Raw genomic sequence first — 15,108 nt, 5'->3', positions numbered from 1 at the left:
GGTTGACCAAATGCAATAATAATTTGCTAACGACACTTATTATTTGAAATACAGTCAGTCCTCATATAGCACGATAGTTGTGTTCCTAGAAACCCTCGTGCAATGCAAAACCGTGCAATATAAACAACAGGTCCTATGGGAAAAATAGGATTAGGTGCTGACCACCCAAGATTGAACACACATTTGTAACCAAAACATTACTAAACACAATAAATAATCGTAATAGTCGTAATAAAATACTTATGTATTTATTTACGACTATTACGCAATAAAATATTGCTAATGCTTTTGCTTCTATCGTAAGCAAACTTGTTTTTTGTTTGATTTTCTATCCAAACAGTTGACAGCCGTTGCATCGCTTCCAATTCTTTGTGTCTTAATCTAATAGATTTTAATTACACTTTCAGTTGTTTCTGCATTGAAAGTTGTTTTTATTTACTCTGCATTCTTTGTAATTCTCAGCGTTGCCTCATTTAGGTCTGTAGCATGTGCAATATCACATGGTCTTTCATTTCGCTCAAAGCGTTTCACAGTTTCATATTTTTTTCGTTATCGACAGTGGTGGACTGGAGGCCGGTGTGATTTTGGCCATAAACCGTAGTATGAGGACACTATAAATTTTCCTGGGTAAGAATTTTTGACCCAGTCCGCCTCTGTTTATCGATACTGCTTTTTTTTTCTCTCTGAATCTGCAGTGTCTTCACCAGGACGCTTTCTTTTCACACCTTTTATGTATTTTACTCATTTTTAGGGAATAAAGCACAATTACAAAACGAGGAGGCACGCTTGATACACATAAACAAAGCTGCACGCGTGTAGCAACTGAATAAACAACACCGTGAAGGCAGAGATACACTATTAACACCTCACATTTTACAAAAGCACATTTCTAGGGGTTACTACCATAAAACAATAAAAACAATTTCCAGTTGCGTTTCTGCTAGTGGAATCTGTTATAAACTGTTAGTAAACTCGATCTAATTGCATTTGCGATTATACCAATAGCTGGAATTGTGTTGGTTTTTACGTTTTTATGGTGAAATGTGTTTCCCCTTCACTGATATAAAACACATAAATACATTTTCAGAATCTTCTCTTCATTCCTGTCGTGTTGCGTTCAGTTGGGGTGATTCCGCATTTGACTGCCATTTCTTGTAAACACAAAGGCGAATCGTGCATAAGCGAATTCGGTTCGTGTTATACAAGATATCGTTCCCCTATTTATAAATCGTGTATGATCGAATTCGTGTAATGTAAACACGTGTTATACGAGGACTGACTGTACAGTACTGGCAAATTTCCTTTGCATTAGCATTAGTAGAGGCATACAATACCTTGCATTAGTAGAGGCATATGATGCAAGAAAGCAAGCTTATGCAGCATCAGCCAAAAAAAAACAAAAAATAAATAAAATAACCCTCCCATTTCACTCCTCTATTCGTTCCAAATGCCTGTCGAGCTCAGCATTAAATTTATTTAGGCTATCAACTTCCACAACAAAAGACGGAAGTCGGTTCCATCAATCAACTACCCGCTGGCTAAAGGCAAATTTCCACACATCTATTCTACAACTGTCTTTCCTCAATTTGAATCTGTGCTTCCTCAGGTTCTTAATCTGAGCAAGAGGAAGAATCCCATCAGCATTCAGCTTGCTCAACCCATTCAAGGCCTTATACACCTCAATCAGATCACCTTGCAAGTGCCTACCCTCCAGGCATTGCAATTTGCAAAACTTAAGCCTTTCTTGGTAAGAGCACCCCTTTGTTCCCCTCACCAATCTTGTTGCCCTTCTTTCTATTCGTTCTAGCAACTCTACATCCTTCCTAAAATGAAGCCTCCAGACCTGTACACAGTACTCTAGGTGTGGCCTGACCACTGCCTTGTATAACGGGATAATCACCTCCCTGTCCCTGCTAGCAAAATTTGTATATATCATTGACAAGACTCCATGACCTTCCCTGGCAGCCCCTCTGCACTGCTCAGCGAACAGTTGGTACACTTCTCTTCGGTTACTGGTAGCCATATGCAGTACTTTGCATTTGTCAATGTTAAACTTCAGTTGCCACTTTTCAGCCCATTTGCCCAATTTATCTAGATTCAGTTGGAGAAGCATACTGTCTTTACTGTCATTAACAATTCTGCCAAACTTTTTTGTATATCTGCAAACTTGGGGACATTAAATCTTATATGCCTTCATCAATATCATTGATAAATATACAAAACAACAATGGGCACAACACCAGACCCTGGGGAACTCCACTAATAACATTTGTCCATGAAGAGCAGTGTCCATAGATTACCACCCTGTCGTCTCCCACTCAACCATCCCTTTATCCATTGTAGCAGCTTACCCTTAATGCCATACTGCTCCAATTTGTACAGTAGTCTTACATGTGCAACAGTATCAAAAGCTTCCCTGAAATCCAAGTTCATGATATCAAAATTATTTTTGGCATTCAGTTCCTTTGTGACCACATCATAGCATCCAATCAAATTGGTCAGACAAGACCTCCCTTTAACAAATCCATGCTGTGTCTTAACTATTACTGCCGTCTTGTCTAGATGATACTTTTTTTGTAATGCTTTTTTAACCAGTGATTCCATTATTTTCCTCAGAACACAAGTTAAACTAATAGGTCTATAGTTACCTGTGTCACCTTTTGAACCCCCTTTGTGAATTGGTGATACATTTGCACACCTCCAGTCCATGGGGACCTCCCCTGAGTCCAAGGAAGCTCTCATAATTATCGCTAAGGGTTTGCTTGCTTACTTCCTTTGCTGCCTCCTTTAATATAACTGGATAGATCCCGTCCACCCCAGGTGCCTTTTTTATGTTTAACTTCAATAATTTCTCCTTCACTTTGCTCTCAGTTATTACAAAATCACTTAGCTACCTGTTCGAGTTTGATAAACTTCTGGCACTTCCCTCATTGAATAACTCCTCATGTATGAATATAGATGCAAAATACTCATTCGGTTTATCAGCTACCTAAGCATGATCATCAATAGTCAACCCATCTATGTTAAGTGGTCCAATCTGATTCGTCTTTTTCCTTCTAGAGTTTACATAAGTAAAGAACTCTTTGCATCCTTTGCCAAGGATTTCTCGTAATCTGCCTTCGCCTGCCTAACATCCTTTGTGACTTGATTGCTGACTAGTTTATATCTGCCATAGGCTTCTGTGTCACCTGATAATTTATATGCATCCCATACATTTTTCTTCTCTGCCACGAGTCTCATTAGTTCATCTGTCATTCATTTAGGCCTAAACCTTGAACAGTATTTCTTAGTTGGAATGAAAAGCCTAATAGCCTCCAAAATTAAGTCCCTGAAGATTTCCCATTTAGAATTCAACATTGGTAATGTCATCAGTTGATCCTACTGTACAGAGTTTAAAAACTGTCTGAGACCTCTGTAATCACCTTTACAAAAGCAAAAGCCCTTCCCTTTAGCCTTGATGGTAGTTACATCTTTAAGTAATTCACACATCAGTACATTGTGATCACTGTCACCCAGTGGTTCCTTTATCTGCAAATTCTCTAATGCATGAATAATCACTGCTGATAATCAGATCAAGAGTATTACTCCCTCTGGTTGGCTCTTGAACATGTTGCTGGAGAAAACAGTCATCCTATAAATCCTCAAAAGTCTTGCTAGTATGCGGGTGACCAATCCACAAATTCCAGTCAATATCTGGAAAGTTAAAATCCCCCATTATAAGACATTCTGATTTACTGGCTCTCTCTATTTCTCTGCACAACTGCTCATTATACTCATCAGATTCATTAAGCCTATAACACACACCTATTCTCATTTTTCCTTTCCCAGTGCTTATATCACACCAAACAGACTCAACATTGTATTGTCCACCAACATCAATTGGATGCACTTCCTTAGATTTTATGTGTTTCTTAACTGACAGCATAACCCCTCCTCCCTGTCCTGTCTATTCTTTCTGTATACATTGTACTCCCCAAATTTGAATTTTGCACTGCTTATGTCTGTGTGACACAATGTCTCTAATATCCCAACAATATCTGCCTTTGATATGTTGACTAGCACTTCAAGCTCATCAAATTTATTAACTATACTCCTAGCATTGGTGTACATGCAAGTATACATGCACCTGTTTCTACTCTTAGTTACCCTAACACAGCCCATGTATTTATTTGTTCCACTATGACTGCCAGAAGTCCTGGAAATCTCCATTGCCTTGCTTTCCAGGCTGCTGCTCATTCTAATAGAAGTAGTGGAAGAATCACTTTTGCCACTGTTAACTTTTAGTCTGTGTATCTCCCTAAGCTAGCAGTTTTCCAACCCACCTAACACTGCCTCGATAGCATCAGATCCTATAATGATAAAAGAATCAAGCCTTATACAGAAAATACATGATGCAATTAAGCACTGTTCTAAGGGATATGATTTATACACAAAATTACAGTATTTAGCATTAGTAGAGGCATATGATGCAAGCAAGCAAGCAAGCATGCTTATACAGCATCTGCCAAAAAAAAAAAAATCCCATCTTTTCCGAATGAAAATATCTCTCACAACTAATCAACAATACTATTTCAGAATTAAAACAGATTACAGGCACACATAATAACATTACAACAAACCTCAGGAAAAGATATAAAAATCAACTACCATACAACTGCTGGTAAGCATATTATCTGAAATAATTTTTTTCAGGAACCCATACTACTTTCCTCATATAACAAATTAGGATTTTTTTCTTAAACTAATCAGTCCCTTCTTTAATATAAACGATATTAATAGTATTATTTATTTAATTCAATGTCAACAAGGTATAACACTTGCTGTATTAAAAGCATTTCAGTCTGATTCAATTCTAACAATATGTCTGGTACCAGAATGTTTCACCACAAATTAAATTTCAACGGTATGTTGACTATGTTTGGTTCTACCAGAACCAAATTCAGTGAACACATACTCCACCTTACACTATCCACAGTGTTAATTAAGCACAAACCTCATTTAAATTATATTCAAGTTAAAAGCTATTGATATACTAGACATTAACTAATGAATATTCCTGACAAAATTTTAAATCTGTCTGATTTTAAACAAACTTGGTAACTAAAACCAGATCAAAATTTTCACAGTTCCTATGAAACCAAACATAGAAGTGAATTGTGGAGATCAAAAAGGCACTCTTAATAAAATATCATGCTAACCTTCATTGTCAGCCTTTTGGACCTGAGGATGTCATTTCAAAAATAGTCATTCCACAGTAAACTTCATTCCACTTTCCAGCTCAACAATGGAAATAGAGATGCTAATTCAGAAGCATATTTATTCAAGAAAATATGTAGAGAAAAGGCATACAGCAGAAACTAAACATGCATGTGTGTGATCTCTCTCTCTCTCTCTCTCTCTCTCTCTCTCTCTCTCTCTCTCTCTCTCTCTCTCTCTCTCTCTCTCTCACACACACACACACACACACACATGCATGTTTAGTTTGTCAGAGACAAGACTGTCACACACACACACACATGAGAGAGTTTGTCAGAGACAAGTAATTAATTTACCTGACTGCCCTCTTTTCAATAGTTACTAGAAGCTTGAGAGAGGTTTTGGAAGCTTCAATATCACACAGTAAAGGCAGAATTCAGACTTGTAGTGTAGCTGTTTGGAAAAAAAGTAATGCTGAGAGAAAATAAGAAGTTTTCTTGAGATAAAGGAAGCAATATTTATGATAAGCTTATGTCAAGGGAGAGAGATTAGAAATCAGGGTAATCCATAATAAAGATATATGATCTTGTCTAAACCCAAGTGCCATCAAAGATGAACGTGGAACTAGTAGACTCTTTTTCTGCAAGAAATGAGGGGGGGGGAGGGTTATAGAGCATTAAGCTACTTAGCTAATGTTAATGCTCTGCAAGAAATGCTCTACTTAGTTAATGCTCTGCAAGAAATAAGACAGGACTCAGTTTTAGAAAGACCAAAATTAAGCTTTCTTTTTCCCCATTAAAGAATTACCTGGAGATCGACATGTAAGGAATTGAGTTTCACTGAACTTTCCCATTGAATCTGTCCAAAGATGAGTAATATATGCTCAGATATGACCAGTAGATTGATATGGACAAAATCCAAATTGGTGGTCATTGATCAGATGGAAGGCTCTGGGATAGCTTAAGGGTTGTCAGCTAATGGACTTCTCTATTATTTTGGAGAGAACAGTGATGAGTGCAATGGAAAAATAACTGGAAGTGAAGGATTTGTCACCCATTTTAGGAACTGGCTTGATATAAGAAATTTCCACAAAGAAGGGAAAATATTTTACTTATTTTACACCTAGTGAAATAAGAGAGTGTAAAAATGAAACACAAAACAGAAGCAATCTCTGGAGTACAGGTTCAGGGAAAAAATGTCATCGGCATCTGGAGTCTTCTTCGAATCAAGTTTGCTCAGAATTTTTCTAATATCCTTCTGTGGTATAACCATGGAAGGTATTGGCAGAATGTTTGGTATGGTAACCATACAAGTTGAAAGTAAGACGCTAAGATCTTTAGCTTTATCTTTAGCTAAGGATGCAACAGAATCAACAGGTTGTAATAGAAGTGGAAATATAGATGGACAGAAGTTGCAGCCAACAGCTCTGGAAAGAGACTAGATACCATTTGAAAGGGCAAGTTTCTTACCCTCAATCTATTCAAAATCACTATTCACAAATTCTATTCACAAAAAATTAAGCTGGTGATTTGGACTCAAGCCAATTATGATATGCTATGTTCTTATCTTGAACAGCCTTGGCACATTCACTGGAAAAACAAAGGTTTAAATGAAGGATGGGATTTTAGGGTGGAATGAGAATAATTTCACTGACACAAGCTGAGCAAACACAGACTGGAAGATTTATGATGGTAATACAAGCACAGAAAAAAATGAATAGAAATCATGCAGTCCCATTTCGTGTTCTTAAAATGCCAGAAGAAATAAGGCCAAAAATGGCCATGTGAGAGAGAGAGAGAGGCTCCATTGGAAAAGAGAACATTACCAAGTTATGATCTGAGATATACAGACCACTAACATTAAATGTATAATGTGACGAGCTGTCGGTGATGAAAAGATCAAGAGTGTTGGGTGTATGGTTAGGATTGTCTCTTATTCTGATAAGTAAATGAACAAGTTGCAAGGTTGCACTAGCAGGATCTTGTTTGGTTTTTTTTAGGAGCATTAGCAACTAAGGCCATATTGCTCCGGGAATATGCGGTGGTCATTCCCTGACCTTTCCGCATCCTCCATATGTGCTATGCACTGCTGCTCCTTCCCACCTGGCTATGGAGGCACCACTAGCAGGATCTGTGCAACTAAAAAAATTGAAGCCAGCTGGATTGTTGTTGTTGGGTTTTAGGCACATCAGCAACTTAGACCATTTGCACTACTGTGTATTATGTCTGTATAAGAAGTGTTAGCATTAGTAGAGGCATATGATGCAAGAAAGCAAGCTTATACAGCATTAGCGAAAAAAGAAAAAAAACCTTCCCATTTCACCAATCCGTTCACTCCAAAAGCTTGTCCATTTCTACCTTGAATTTATTTAAGCTATCAACTTCCACAACGACAGATGGAAGTTTGTTCCAGCAATGAAAAAAATTCTACCCCATGAGCCTTACACAATATTTCCAGGGCTGAATTGATTGACAAGGCTCTCATCATATACTCCCTCCTATCGTGTCTGAGTAGATTAGAAGACTAAAAGAAATTTTAATTTCATTTTACTTATGGCACTATGAATATTTTATACAGAAATGTATTTTAAGTTTCAATTTATATTTAAGTGTAATATGTTTATTTTGTTCTTGTATGAGTGACAATAATTGTTTAAAAGACCACGTTTTCCATTTTTCAAAAATCGGAGTTTTAAAATTTACTGGGTTATACTGACCCGAACATTACACGAACATAATAAAAGTGAATAGAACAGCAGGGCTAATAAAATACTGATAAATAATATTTAATAAAATATTCAATAAAAATATTATTGATAAAATAATACACCAAACTTATGCTTGTCAAAATATGAATTTCTGGCTTTCCTTTTTATTATTATCATCATCATCAGCCATTTTCAATCCACTGCAGGTTGAAGGCCTCTCCAGCAACTTTCCAGTTCCTTCTGTTTTGTGCAATGGCCATCCATTTACTACCCACAAACTCATGAATTTCATCTGTCCATCTCCATCATTGTCTTCCAGATTTTCTTCTAGCTCCTCTTGGGTACCATTCTGTTATTCTCTTAGTCCATGTGTCATCATGTCTTCGAACTACGTGTCCTGCCCAAGACCATTTTAGTTCTTTAGTTTTGATAAGAATGTCCTTTACTTGAGTTTGCTGCCTAATCCATGTGTTTCTCTTCTTATCTAAGTCTGATTCCCAATATAATTCATTCCATTCTTCACTGTGTAGTTCTCAGCTTCTCTTCCATTCTTCTGGTGAGTACCCAAGTTTCACTTCCATAAGTCATGATGTCATAGTATACATTGGTTCATTATTTTACATTTAATACAAATTGGGATATTGCTCCTCAGTATGTGACCATATTTCCTGAATGCTGTCCATCCAAAAATTATTCTTCTCTTGACATCCATCTATTTATCATTATTACCGCTAACGACTTGTCCCATGTAAGTATATGACTCCACCTTTTCAATTACTACTCCTTCAATCATATTCCTTTCTGTGGCATACTTGTTCATCATTACTTTTGTTTTAGCCATATTCATCTTTAGTCCAAAATCCTTACTAACTCTGCATAACTGATTATGATTTTCTTCTAATTCTTTGGGATTGTGGCTTATGACCACAATGTCATCTGCAAATTGTAAATGGTTTAGGTACTCTCCATTCACATTGACTCCTTTCTGTGACCAGTCTAATCTTCTGAAAGCTTCCTCAAGGACAGGAGTAAACAACTTCGGAGATATTGTGTCTCCTTGTCGAACTCATTTCTCAATTTTAAATTTGCTACTGTCTTTGTATAGTCTAATAAAGGAGGTAGCATTCTCATATTTTCTTCAAAATCATAATATTTGTCTTTCCAGTGCCCGAAACATTTCAGGCACTGGAAAGACAAATATTGGCATTTGACTACATACAGCATAAGGCATTTCCATGCCTTATGCTGTATTATTTATTCATTCAACTGCCGTTTTCTGGAACAACCTTCCTTCATACGTATTTCCTGAAAATTACAATCTACAGAAGTTCAAGTCCAATATCAACAAATATCTTCTTTCGTCTTCTCAACCTGCAACCCAAGCACGGTACTAAGTACTATAGGTTATAATACCTCTCGTGTTTGGGGTTCTCATAAAAAAAAAAAAAAAAAAAAAAAATACAGCATAAGGCATTTCCATGCCTTATGCTGTATGGAGTCAGATGCCTTTTCATAGTCCACAAATGCCAGGCATAATGGTGTTTTATATTCATTTGCTTTCTCCATTTGCTGTGATATTACGTGAAGGTGATCCATAGTTGAGAATCCTGTCCTAAAGCCAGCTTGCTCTTTTGGTTGATTCTCATCAAGTATTCTTTCTAATCTGTTAGTAATGACCCTTGTGAACACTTGTAGATATGGGATAACAAGCTAATTGGTCTATAATTTCCAATTTTTGATTTATCTCCTTTCTTATGCAGTAAAACTATGATTGCATTATTCCACTCCTTAGGCATCAACACCTTTTCTAATGCATTTTGTGAAGAGTCTTGCCAGTTTTTGTGTTATGCCTCTTCCTCCCAATTTTAACAACTCTACAGTAACTTCATCTTCCTGGCGCCTCCATAGCCAGGTGGGAAGGAGCAGCAGTGCGCAGCACATGCTTCTTGATTAGACCGGGGTTCGAGCCCGTCACCACCAAATACGGAGGATGCGGAGAGGTCAAGGAATGACCACCGCATATCACGGAGCAATATGGCCTTAGTTGCTAATGCTCCTAAAAACCAACCAAACAACAACAACTTCATCTTCCCCTGGAGCTTTCTGATTTCTTCATTTTCTTCAACACATGTTCTACTTCATCAGGAAGGATATCGGGTATGTTGTATATGTTACTAATTTGCGATCCATCTTCCCCACTGCTGGCATCATTTCCTCTCTCCTTGTATAATTTTCTATAGTAGTCTTCTGCTATTTGAATTATGCCTTCTCTGCTATTTTTAAGTACACCATCGCTATTCTTCAGTTTCAGTATTATTTGTCTTTCTGTGTTACTGCCAATGGCTGCTGATTTAAGTCTTTTGTTTTCTCTTAATGCTTGTTCTACTTTTCTTGTGTTAAATCTTCTTATGTCCTCTCTGAGTCTCTTTCTAATGGCTTTGCATTACTCAGTATACTCAATTTTCTCCGTCACTGTTTTCCTTTCTCTTCATTTGTAGTCTTCGGTTCATCACGACAAGTGTTTCTTGACTAATTTTTTCTTCTTTGGATTTCTTTTTATCTATAGGTTTCTTGGGCTTTATCATGTTCAGAAAGTTGTAATATTCCTGATCAATATCTTGGTCTTGAACAATCTGCAGAAGCTCAAACTTGTTCTTAAGTTCCAGTACATACTGCTTTTTCTCCTCTTCTGTTATCTCAAAGACCTTTGTATTATTTACTCGAGTCAGTTTTTTCCTTTCCTACATCTATATCAAGTGTACATCTTACCATTCTGTGATCACTTCCAACATTTTCCTTGTTCAAGACGGTAACATCATTCACAATATATCTTTCATTAGTGAGGATGAAGTCGATTTCATTAGTTATTAATCCATTTGGACTCTTCCATGTCCACTTTCTGTTCACCCTTTTCTTGAAAAAAGTGTTCATTACTGACAATTCTCGAGATTCTGCAAATTCCACAAGTCTTATACCTCTTTCATTTCTTTCACCAATTCCAAAATTTCCTATTGTTATTTAGTTTTTAGGAGCATTAGCAACTAAGGCCATATTGCTCCGGGATATGCAGTGGTCATTCCCTGACCTTTCCGCATCCTCCGTATTTGGTGGTGACGGGCTCGAACCCTGGTCTAATCAAGAAGCGTGTGCTACGCACTGCTGCTCCTTCCCACCCGGCTACGGAGGCGCCACCAAAATTTCCTATAGTTCCCCTTTCTAACCTGTTTTGTCTCTTTCCAACCTTAGCATTGAAGTCCCCCATAATGATAGTATAGTGGATTTTCTGCTCATCTAGAAGACTATCAATTTCGGTGTACATTTTTTCAACCTCTCCATCATCGTGGCTCGATGTTAGTGCATAAATTATTATAACCTTTAGCTTGTACCTCTTAGAAACCTGAGTAGTAGTCCTGACACCCTTGGTGATGTACTTTTAAAATCCAAAATGTTGTTTTTTTATTTTTATGCACCAGAAAGCCAACTCCACCTTTGCTCCTTTCACTGTTTCCATTGGTGTACAGTAGATTTCCACTTGATAAACTTATAAGTGATTCATTTTTTCCTTCTTGTTTCAGCAAAACTGATGATATTCCAATTCACATTTTCTAATTCTTTTTCCAGCTCTAATAACCTGTCTTCATCGATGAGCAATCTTACGTTGTAACTAGAGGCTCACATCTGGTGAGTATGGGCTTGGCACACCCAGGGTCCTGAGCTGGATATCATCATTCTTCTCTTTCTTGGTGATTCCCTTCTACTTTTGACTCTCTCTCTCTCAGGGTTACTCGGGAACTTTTTTTTTTTCCTGGTGCAGCATAAGCCTCAGGCTTCCCCTTGCATCATATGGATATTAATAATAATAACAGGCCAAGTTCAGTTTCCATGCATGGAAGCCTGGTCGTATCCAGAGATTCTTAGCACCCTCTGCTTCCACTCTTATCCTCTCTGCTGTAAGAGGGGGAGTGAAAGCCGCTGGGGACTGAGGGCAATTTGTTTCATTGTGCTGTCATGTGCTGGAGGGTTTGGTCTTTTCCTTTTGTTACGTCACTAACCAGGCATCTTGTTACGTCACTTAGGTGGCAACAAACGTGTAGAGTAGTTCTCTTCAAGGCCTGGTCAGAGTGAAGAGAACACTACACATTCGTTGCCACCTAAGTGACGTAACAGGGCTTACCATCAAGGTGTGCATGAGTGGATTTTAGGGAGGCAGGCCAACCAGACTTCTCCTAAATCTTCTGAGATAGAAAGATATTGGATCCATCAGTGTTTTAGACTGAGTGTCTGATAGCACACAGAATGCCTGTTCCTCTCTAAGCCACCTCTAAGCCCTTTTTATTAACTAAATTGTAACTGCTTGTTGTTACACAATCGTATCATACATTTTTAATTAGTGAAGTAGCAAGCTGGTGCTTCATGCAATCTTACTTGTGCACGTGTTTTTGTTTTAGTACAACAATGTATTTTAAATTTTAATTTGCCCCTTATTTGAAAAATAATTTCAGTGAAAAGAAAGTATACTGACAAATAATAATGTAGCATTACTTCAATAAGTTTAACAGGGTAGGAAAGCCACAATGCATCATATGATTGGAAGCTCTTTTAAGTGAATCACTGAAACCAACTGACATCAATTATAGCCCAATGACTTCCTGTTACCATCTTAATTTTTCTTTTTTTAATATGAAATTCCCAAGCACGAGAAGTATTAGAGCCTATAGTACTTAGTACCGTGCATAAGTTGAAAGTTGAGATGAAAGAAGATACTTGATGTTAGACTTGAATTACTGTAGATTGCAATTTTTGGGAAATATGTATGAAGGGAGGTTGCTGCAGAAAACAGAAGTTGAAGGAATAAATGAGGAAACAAAAAAGGTTGGTTCTGTGAGTTTGAAGTTGGACTGTAAAAAGATGCTGACTGGGTTGGAAAAGAGAGAGGGAATTATGGAAGCCAATTCAGAAGAACAGTGCCAGTATCTATAGAAAACGCATGCAGCAGAAACAGAACATCTATGAGACAGAGAGTCTCGTAGACTCTCTGTTAGAGATGGGGTCATTAATTAACCTAACTGCTCTCTTTTGAATGAAATCTAGAAGTCTGAGAAAGGTTTTGGTGGCACCATCCCAGATGAAGGAACAATATTCCACGGTAGGGCAGATTTGCAATTTGTACACAGTGAACCGCTGTTTGGAAGAAAAGTAATGCTGTGACTTAGTACTGTGCATAAGGTGAAAGTTGAGATGAAAGAAGATACTTGATGTTAGACTTGAATTTCTGTAGATTGCAATTTTTGGGAAATATGTATGAAGGGAGGTTGCTCCAGAAAACAGAAGTTAAAGGAATAAATGAGGAAACAAAAAAGTTGGTTCTGTGAGTTTGAAGTTGGACTGTAAAAAGATGCTGACTGGTTGCAGCATGTATTCTGACTGGTTCGGAAAAGAGAGAGGGAATTATGGAAGCCAATTCAGAAGAACAGTGCCAGTATCTATAGAAAATGCATGCAGCAGAAACAGAACATCTATGAGACAGAGAGTCTCACAGACTCTCTGTTAGAGATGGGGTCATTAATTAACCTAACTGCTCTCTTTTGAATGAAATCTAGAAGCCTGAGAAAGGTTTTGGTGGCACCGTCCCAGATGAGGGAACAATATTCCATGGTAGGGCAGATCTGCAATTTGTACACTGTTTGGAAGAAAAGTAATGCTGTGAGTGAAGGATAAAACCCATTTTTATAGATTCAGAGGAAGCAATATTTGTGATGTGCTTATGCCAAGAGAGATTAAAAGTCACGGTAATCCCTAACTGAGATGTGATCTGTCTAGAAATCTGAGTGTCACTGAAGATAAGAACAGGAGTAGAAAAATCCTTTTTGCTAGATATAAGACAGGACAGGTTTAGAAGGATTGAAATTAACTTGGTTATCTTTGTCCCATTGGAGATCTGCATTTAGAGAATTGGTAGTGGATATTCAAGAAGTTAAAGCTGTTTGTGCAGGGCAAGGTTTAATTTTTTTTTTTTTTTTTTTTTCATTCCACCTTCCACTCTTAAGAGTGGAAGGTGGAATGCAATGTGCTATCATCAGCAAAACTATAGATAGGATCTCTGGGCAATGGAAGGTCATTAATATGAAATTCACAAAGATTTATCAAGCAAAAGCAAAAGCAAACAACTAAACCCAGATTTTAAAGAGAGTAGAAGATACACGAAATCTAGAAATAATGGTGTATTTTGTTAGCTTTTGGAGCGTAACCCCCTCCCCTTTTCATACCTTTTCTTAATCTCGTATAACACGGTTTTGCACATCATGACATTTTACAGGAGCCCAAATACCATGTTATACGAGGGTTACCTGTAATCTAATACACACACAAAAAATTTTTTTAAAAAAAAGGCAAAGAAAGCCTGCACAAGAAGCACGCAAAAGTTCGATGAAATTTACCGGTAAAAGTACTTTGCCGAAACGGCATTTGTACTGTTGCTCACTCAGTAAACATACAGTGGGTGTTATCGGTCAGGAGTAGAAATTGAATCCCATGGGAGATTTAAACCCTCCCAAAGTGGAGGGGTAACCTGACCTTTTTTCTTTAGAATCGCTGGTGGATTAGTGGATAAATTGCTTATTAAGTAAAAAAAGGCAACGGAAAAGGAGGCCCACACGAGAAGCATGGCAAACTTCAAAAAGGTTTACTGGTGAAACTACGTTACGAACATTTTTTACGACACCAGAACTTCCAATATGACTGTTCGTGATTCAATTAGTGATTCTAAAGAAAAAAGGTCAGGTTATCCCCCCTCCAGTTCGGGAGGGTTTCAAGCTCCCGTGGGATTCAACTTCTGCTCCAGACCGATAATACCCACCGTCTGTTTACCGAGAGAGAAACAATACAAATGCCATTAACAGCAAAGTACTTTTACCGGTAAATTTCATCGAACTTTTGCATGCATCTCGTGCAGGCTTTCTTACCTTAGCCAAAAAAACTAATACCATAAACATATTTATAGTTTTATGAAGGGATTCCTTACCTCTGTATGATATACAAATTAATACAGCAGAAACCTATTTCCTTTAAACACTGAATACGATTCATAATAATTTCTGGAGAAAGGGTAATAACTGTAGGATAGCTTGAAATATCTCTTAAATCAAGTTCCTTTAAATAAAACATAGTCCTTTTAATTTGTTCTTCTTTAATTCCAATCATACGCT

At 37.5% G+C, this 15,108-nt stretch overlaps 1 protein-coding gene across 1 annotated transcript in view; it reads right to left on the bottom strand.

Annotated features, from left to right (window-relative positions):
• Positions 1-15,103, bottom strand: part of LOC150080921 (transcription termination factor 5, mitochondrial-like) — a 49,151-nt gene extending 34,048 nt beyond the window's left edge. The window contains exon 1 of the mRNA XM_090380856.1: positions 14,925-15,103. Within this exon, the coding sequence (XP_090236982.1) occupies positions 14,925-15,103 (179 nt within the window). The remainder of the gene's footprint in view (positions 1-14,924) is intronic.
• Between the last annotated feature and the right edge of the window lie 5 nt (positions 15,104-15,108).

Source organism: Mastigoproctus giganteus, chromosome 9 (assembly GCF_048544385.1).
Source record: "Mastigoproctus giganteus isolate SK-2022 chromosome 9, ASM4854438v1, whole genome shotgun sequence".
In the NCBI taxonomy this organism is placed as follows: Eukaryota; Metazoa; Arthropoda; class Arachnida; order Uropygi; family Thelyphonidae; genus Mastigoproctus; species Mastigoproctus giganteus.
This window is presented reverse-complemented; position numbering and strand designations above follow the sequence as displayed.